This window comes from Sinohyriopsis cumingii, chromosome 17, assembly GCF_028554795.1.
Source record: "Sinohyriopsis cumingii isolate HCF-2022 chromosome 17, ASM2855479v2, whole genome shotgun sequence".
Lineage (NCBI taxonomy): Eukaryota > Metazoa > Mollusca > Bivalvia > Unionida > Unionidae > Sinohyriopsis > Sinohyriopsis cumingii.
In genome coordinates, this window is record NC_142977.1 from 20,945,343 (window position 1) to 20,953,495 (window position 8,153).

An 8,153-nucleotide genomic window follows, 5' to 3' on the forward strand; every position below is an offset into this window, starting at 1 on the left:
GTCCACAGCTAGAACCACTGCCAAACATCCACGCTGAGAAGCAATTCAAGAGTAATTTCCCTTTATTAACACTTGTACGAAGAAGAAGAACTAGAACAAAAAAGATCATGTGTGGGTGTGTGTGTAATTAAGATTTTTAACGTAGCTTTAACAATTTAACAACAAAAGAGATAATAAATATGTTACCTCTGTCTCTTCAAGTAAAGTGAAATAACAATATTTCTTCGTGCACGGAGTACTGTAATAAATAGAAGGCATATGAAAACATTTCTCTCTCTCTCTCTTATCTGATATTTTCAATTTAACATGACAAACTCATAACATATGTTTCTTACGTTTACAGAGAACATTTGTTTACAAAATATTAACCTCAAAACTTATTTCTGCTACTAAATATGACATCATCAGTAACTCTCTCTCTCTCTCTCTCTCTCTCTCACACACACACACACACACGTCACACAGAGCAACAGTGAATCTCACAAAACTCTCTCTCTCTCTCTCTCTCTCTCTCTCATTTAGATACACCCGCGATATGAATTAAATAAGCGCACGAGCTACCGCACCTTACGGAGCGTATTGTGACTGCACACAATTCGGGTGAAATTAAGGGGCCTTTTGGAATCCTCGATTAATATGGGTAAATCCTGACAACGAAAAAACGACTCATAGTACAATGGACGTAATGCATAGATCCGACCTGTCAATCAAATCCACCGATATTGACCAATCGGATAAGAGCGTCCGGTGCTACGGTAACATCCGCCATGTTTTACCCACAAACAAACGTGTGGTCAGAATAAAGCTGCATTACAGACTTTCGTGATTTTGGGGATATATTGACAAAATGGTGCTTCGATGTGCATGGGGAAAATGCAATGCAGATGAGAGATATCCGGAAAGGTTGGAAGGAGGCCGTCTTATACGTTTTCCAACTCCGAAACGTGATTTGGAAAAGGTGAAACGATGGATCAAAGCGTGTGGTCGACCGCTCGAACAGCTTAATATCACCAGAGTAAACCAACACAAGGCCGTTTGCTCAAAGGTAATACAGTTTAGATTTCACTATGGTAATTACGTATATGTAGTATTTTAGAAAGTAATGTTAAATAGAAACAATATATAATACACATTTCGTAAAGCTGGTTTATGTAATTATTGTTATCATGGGTTAACTACATTTTTTCAGTACGTCATATGCTATTCATGGCGGGCAGGTTCACGTGGAAGAAAAGCTTAAAAGCTTTTTTACATACCCACGTTGGCCGAGCCCAAAATCGGAACCAATGTGGACGTAGATGAGATGGCAGTGACCAGTAAAGGTGATAGTCTTTGACCACTCGGGCATCCATGTAACCCTGTAATGCTAGTGCTTTAATTATAAGTTTACATTTATCCCAAACCAGCCCTCTCGATATTTTTATCTTGCACTGAAGGAATTAACAACAGGATAATACCTTGGGTTATTGTCAGTGCATGTATAATGGAGCATATATTTGTTTTATGACTAGGTCATGAATAAGAATAAAACTTCTTTATTTCAGACTACATTGTCCATACATCTAAATTAAAATATAGATATAAAATGTTTCTTTGCTGATATTAATATAAAATGTCAAATTTAATTTGCTTTTTTGATTGTCATATAATGCATTGTTTTGTAAATATACATATTTTTCAGCACTTTGTTGGAGGAAATAAATTCCAACATTAATCTTAAAGTAAATATGCAAAGCTAGCAAGTTAATGAACTAATACTCCTTGAAAAGTGTTTCATTTATATTGCTTATACTTCACAATCAATATATGAAAACTACTTGTTGACTAGCATCATTGTGCATAAGTATTTATTTCTTACAGATTGAACAGTCCAGATATGAATTGTGAGGAAGGGGTGTCTACACAGACTAAACACCCATGTAAGTATTTTAGTCACTTATTCTGAGGATTGCAGATGTGGAATTGTGTAATCTCTGTAAAATTCAGCTAACTTTTGTAACATTGAAGTCATAAATGGAATGTCTGGTTTAATTCTTTCCACATACATATCCTCCTGTGTCTACACAATGAATTCACAAAATTCACAACCTGTAACCATTAGTTGGCCTTGAATCTGTGCATAGTAACTGTGTGTTTTCTTTAATGATACATGCTCATTCTTCTGTAAATAGAAATCTGGTATATCATTGCATGCCTTTTCAATAGTCATGTTTCTAGCAGAGAAGGGGCATTTAATTTCCACAATTCCACGTACTCTATTGTCACATAGTTTCCCATCAGGCGAGGCACCCAAAAATGAAAAGTCATTATTAACCACAAAGCCACACTCATGGAAATGCCTAGAAGGATACAATTCAAGATACTTTTCTTTAGCAGTTTTCTAGTGTCTTTTACCATATTCAAGAGCTTTGGCTTTCATATCAGTTTTTGAAAATAAACTGTTAATAAACTTTTCACTGGGTTTAGATTTCCTTGATATTACTTTTCCAAAATTAGATGCTGTAAGTCTGTCTTTCGTCTCATTAAACCAGTGATCCCATAAGGCCTGATTTCTTGTCTGTACCTCAGTGTCACATGGATTTATGCACTTTGTGTTCTCATGGAGTGGTTTAACTCATTTGGTAAACAGACTGGAGAAGCCCTTGTCACAGATGTATTACCACAGTCCTGAGTTATTTGTGTAGTTTCTCTCAGGTACTTTGTCTGAAATGAAGAAAATAAATACTTTTCTTATTTTTTCAGGGATATCAGCAATGGATATGTAGCAGTTACAGCTGAGAATCAGCATCTAAGGCTCAAATTGTCAAATAGTTCAAGAAAGATACAAGAGCTTCAACTTAAAGTGTCATCACAAGATAAAGAAATTCAACATCTGAAGAAAATAATTGCCAAGAAACAAACATTGAGTGTAGCAGTTGTGAAGTACAAAGAAAACACATTGAAACATTTGTTTAAATACTATACAGGAATCAAATACATAAGATGCTTAGCTTTATTGGCCTTTCTAGCCCCTATTGAGTGTCTAGTAAAATATGGACCAGGACGAAGGGATACAAAGATGGACTGTTTTTAACAATATGTAGGCTTAGGCATGGTTTTGGTTTAAAAGATTTGGACTCTCAACACAGTCAGCTAGTGTTGTGTTTAACACGTGGCTCGATCTTATGTATTTAAAACTTGGCCAGCTTACAATTGGCCACATAGAGATACTATAATAAAAAACATGCCATCTGAATATAGGAAAGATTTTCCCACTACCATTATTATTATAGATGGAACTGAAATTGAAACTCAAATTCCAAGTGCACTTTGCCTACAGAGCCAGTTATATAGTGATTATAAATCTGCAACAACTCTATAGGGTTTGATAGGTTGTGATCCTAATGGTTGTGTAATGTTTGTTTCAGAATTATTTACAGGATCAATTTCAGATAAATCTATCACAGAACAATCTGGTTTTTATGACATGCTTAAAACACTAAAATCAATTGGTTATATTAAAGAAGGAGATGCCATAATGGCAAAGGTTTTAACATTGCAAAAGAAATAAATAAACTTGGTTTGAAAATAAACATTCCACCATTTGCATCGGCAAGTAGGCAAATGACAGCTTCTGTGACACTTTTGACTAACAAAATTGCCAAACATAAGGTACATATAGAATGTCTCATATGTAAAGTTAAAACGTACAAACTTTTATCACATTGTATTCCTACATCTTTGTTTCAAAAGGCCAACAAGATATGGACAGTGTGTTGTCTTCTAACACTTTTTCAAGATGTTTTTGTTAAGGATGAACACTGAATATACTATGATTGGATAGTACCTGATACGATAATATTGACCCGATCTGCACATCTCCTAGATGTGTTGATACTTTAGGAATGTTTGATGCAATTCTGAACTCTAGGGGTGTTCCCTTCAGACTAGAGAGATGAGACATGTCCTTTTCTTCCTAAATGTGGAAGAAATGTAATGAAATAATCGTGTTAAACAATGTTGTTTCTGTGTTTACTTCATGTCAGTGCCTAATTTAGGCATCTATAATTTTTGCACATATTTTCAATGCACACCTTATTACTTGTTCAATTTGATGACATTATATTGTAGATTTACATGATTAAGTTTCTATTATGTATCAATTCAAGTATGTTGTATCAGCATAATGAATAAAAATAGTATTAAGCTATATTTTTTGCTGTGTTTATTTTAATCTGGAAGTAATAAATAGTTAACTCTATGTTCCATCAACAGCCCGATTTTTAAACAAGTATTTCTGTTGGTAAATTATTTGTATTTTAAATTCATACTTTTTTGTTTATATCTGTCTGGCACACCACTGGCTTCCTTTTCCTACTCTCTGTCGGTCTAGCAACCACATCATGGTTAAGTGGCACTGGTTTTATTTTTGATCCCTTTGGCACATGCCATTGCTGACGTATGCTTGTGCAGCTCAACTGGTCAGTAACAGTGGTGAAGTTAAGTAGTTTGAAACCCTGTAGGGACTTAATTAGCCAAACTACATGGGAGCAATGCCCACTGACCCTGCAACAATACATATATATTTTTCAGATGTCATACACATTAATTAGTAAAATAAATGCTATTGGTGCATATATCTGAAACATACTGCTTACACCACTCAGTGAAATGCCAGAGGAAGTGTTTATATATTATTTATTAGATTTCCAAGCAACATGTGTCAAAGTTACAAAAATAAATATTAATTTTTCTAAAAATAAATAGTAATATAATTTATGCAAAGTCTATTCAATGAAGACATTGCACCATTGTCATCCAAAAGTTTCCAGAGTCCATCCAACATGACGTTGTACACTGAGTGGAATCAAATAAGTATGATGATGCGAGTTGGGGTATTTAAAAAATGTGATGTCACAAAACCAACACCAGCGCCATCTACAAGATAAATAATTTAAAATGCAGTGTCGTGTTGTTTTTCTAATGTAACAGGATTTCAAACCAATTTTAATTTTGACAATTTTTATTGGTTGGAAGTGTCAAAGCTTTATGACATCTAACGAGGGTACTGAGTTATTATCACGGGGCCGAGGTACAAAACATCCGCCCAAATTACGTGACGTCATATGGATGACCCCTGACTAAAATTATTGATCACTGTGGACATTTACAAAGGTGGCCAGGTCATAAACTGGGTCAAGAGAAAAGGACCTTTGGTGAAATCAACAGCTAACATGATACTACGATTTTTATTTTCAACAGCTGCAGCTTTCATTGTGAGATTACAGCACGCTAACACATTTAGGTTGACCTTATCCAAATATATCCATTTAAGTAATTTAACATTTGTTTTTGCCGTATGTACTTCTCGAACAGTGTATATATGATGACATTCTAAAGAAATATGGTTGAATGAGGATCCAAATAAAGTGAATACTTGCCATTTTAAAGTATGTGCAATCAAACTGTAAACAATAACACACATTACTTAAATAGTCGGTACCGAACACCTACATGACCTGTATGACTTATAACAGTTGCCATTACTTCAGGGTATTAAAAGTTAAGACATTAAAAATAGTTCATAAAAATAATACAAAACATTAAATCTTACCCCGCTTTACATGAACAGTATGCATCTTAGCACTTTTTCTCAATAATTTCGATGTGCAGACGATGCGAAGGCTGGTTCTTCTTCGTAGATGCCCAGCATCTGGTTTCTACGCGAATCTTACTTTCAAACTCCAAAACTTTGATCTCGTGTATATATCCTTGCGTAAAGTAGTTCAAACCCTTCTGCAACACTTTACTGTAAAGTTTCTTTTGATTAGGAAGGTATTTAAGTGAAATATTATCGGGAATACGCGAGAGAGAATCTGACATGGTGCCTGTATTCTGTGATGATTCAGCCATTTTAATGGGAAGCTTGGGGTTCGTAGTAACAGTCTCTATGGGGGCGGAGCTTAACTAGTCATCTCGGATCTATGAATTATAAATCGTATTGCAGGCTTCCTTACACCATCCTCACCTCGAACTAGCCCCACTTCTTTCAGAATGTTTAAATTTTTTGATAAGTCTCGCATACAGATCTCAGAAGAAATGTCAAAGTTTCAGATCTCTATAGCACTGTACAAATTCACGACATTTCTTTTAATTTATTTTTTTAAATCCTGTACCCATAATATTTGGAATATGAGCATTTACATCAGCGATCATAACATTTTCACCAGTAACCAAAACAATTAAAGGCATTTTCTAGCAATAGTCAGAATCATTCCTAAGTTTATTCAAATTCTGTGTCCATGATCAATCTAGGAACTTCATGAAGCGCTTTTACTCTGTCATGTAGCGCCTACTAAAATGGTGTATGTAATACCACTCAAATATTTGCATCCGTACTTTAAACCAGCCTCAAGATTCGTGTTTCTCTACAACACAATAATAAATATAGTCTAGTCTGCAAATGTACAGAAATCAACGAATATCATGGAATTCTATTGTTTCGTGTTCCTGAGAAGATATAGGGACATGTGCTATGAAGTACCATATGAATTCTAGCACCAGTTTAAACAACCAACTTATTCATCTGTGTTTGTATGTGTATAAGTAAAATGTGCTGGGCTTCCTTCACATCAACCTAACGTTTCAATTTTAGCATACCTGGTCAGAACCAACTTGTGTATTTCTCTACGAAAATGACTAATATATATTGGGTTTCTTTCTCATTTGTAGACGTCAATTTATCTCCATGTAGAATAAGGACACTCACATCATGAATGATAAAATCCCCGCAGGGAACCAAAACAGCTTCACGTATGTTTTATCATATTATAATTAGCATATCTGAAATTCTGCGTGCTGAATAAATCAACAAATTTCATAATGTTGGTGCCTTTTATGTTATTTCACTTACTTCAAAGATTCATGCACCTGAGCTAAGAAGTGACGAATCAAATTTTGCATCTGTGCTCAGAACCAATGTATATATTTCTCCTTGCAAAAGCCTGAGTCATATATTCTTCGTTTCTTACAGATCTGTACACGTCACATTATCTCCATGTATATCATCTAACATCTCTTCATCTTTAGGTGTTATAATTTAGCAGCTTCATTCTTAAATCATTGACCAAAAGAAGTGATTCCTATGCAAGGTTCCTACACTCGTTTCTTTAAAGCGACGCATCTGCGGTCAGAACCACGACCTTCTTACCACTGCCTGTCACAGCATAAGTTGATGCCTAAATAAACATCAGTAATACTATTGTTTCCAATAACCATCTGATACTAATCACCAGTAAATGAAAGGACTATTCCTTATTTTAGAAAAAAAAAATCGAACCACGAGGGTATAGAGTGTAACAATCGACCAAAGTCTACTCTTTACTGCATGTTCCATTATAACATCCGTTCCTAGAACCAACAATTCATCGTAAAAAGAAAATTACATAAAAGTAGAATTCCGATATTCATACGTCTTTCAGAACAAATGACAAAATGAATAAGATCTTTACAGTCGCATATAAATTCACATCCTTTTCCCAATCATGTGCCGATAACATGTAGAATACGGGCATTTACTTCGTCGATGATAACATCCCCGCTGAGAACCAAAACACTTCATATATGAAATACCATGCTCTAGGTAACATCTTTAATAGCATATTTAAAAATCTGTGTCCTGTATAAATCAACCAACTTCACACTATTCATGCTTTTCATATTATTTCAATTACATCAATGATTCATGCATCTGACCTATAAAGTACCGTATCAATTTTTGCATCCGTGCTCAGAACCAATTTATATATTTCTCTTTGTAAAAGACTGAGTCATGTATATTTCGTTTCGTACACATCTGCACACGTCACATTATCTCCATGTTTATCATCTAACATCTCTTCATCGTTAGGTATTATAATGCAGCAGCTTCATTCTTAAATCATTGACCACAAGAAGTGATTCCTACTCAAGGTTCCTACACTCGTTTCTTTGAAGCGATGCATCTGCGGTCAAAACCACGACCTTCATACCACTGCCTGTCACAGCACAAGTTGATGCCTCAATAAACATCAATAATGCTATTGTTCCCAATAACCATCTGATCTGGGATACAAAATAAAAAAGGAAGTGAATGAAGAAATAGTTTTTGAGGAAAAAAGACTGAGAAGGGTTTA

The 8,153-nt window shown here is 34.9% G+C and overlaps 1 protein-coding gene and 1 long non-coding RNA gene across 3 annotated transcripts; one reads left to right on the plus strand and one right to left on the minus strand.

Moving 5' to 3' along the window:
- The first annotated feature begins 468 nt into the window (after positions 1-468).
- LOC149777894 (uncharacterized) lies at positions 469-4,189 on the plus strand. Its single transcript, XR_016415478.1, has 3 exons — positions 469-1,045; positions 1,861-1,919; positions 2,743-4,189. It is a non-coding gene; the product is annotated as an uncharacterized LOC149777894 (long non-coding RNA).
- LOC149777895 (uncharacterized) lies at positions 1,818-5,964 on the minus strand. 2 transcript variants are annotated; one of them, XR_016415477.1, is made up of 4 exons: positions 5,594-5,964; positions 4,311-4,545; positions 3,827-3,955; positions 1,818-2,703 (listed from the first exon to the last, which is right to left on the minus strand). XR_016415477.1 is itself a non-coding variant. In XM_089938982.1 (3 exons), the coding sequence occupies exons 1-3, from the start codon at positions 4,557-4,559 to the stop codon at positions 2,581-2,583; spliced, it is 501 nt and encodes a 166-aa protein (XP_089795108.1). In that variant the 5' UTR covers positions 4,560-4,813; the 3' UTR covers positions 1,818-2,580. The 2 variants fall into 2 exon arrangements, 1 of the variants encoding a protein (XP_089795108.1); XM_089938982.1 differs by lacking the exon at positions 5,594-5,964 and having other exon boundaries at positions 4,311-4,813.
- Between the last annotated feature and the right edge of the window lie 2,189 nt (positions 5,965-8,153).

What these genes read in the sequence shown, in the direction of transcription:
- LOC149777895 (XM_089938982.1), bottom strand. Translation starts at nt 4,559, where the DNA reads ATGTATTGTTGCAGGGTCAGTGGGCATTGCTCCCATGTAGTTTGGCTA. An exon ending in AGACAGATATAAACAAAAAA is followed by an intron (nt 3,956 to 4,310) that starts GTATGAATTTAA and finishes TTCCACATTTAG; the next exon opens with GAAGAAAAGGACATGTCTCA. An exon ending in GGTCAATATTATCGTATCAG is followed by an intron (nt 2,704 to 3,826) that starts GTACTATCCAAT and finishes TCTTCATTTCAG; the next exon opens with ACAAAGTACCTGAGAGAAAC.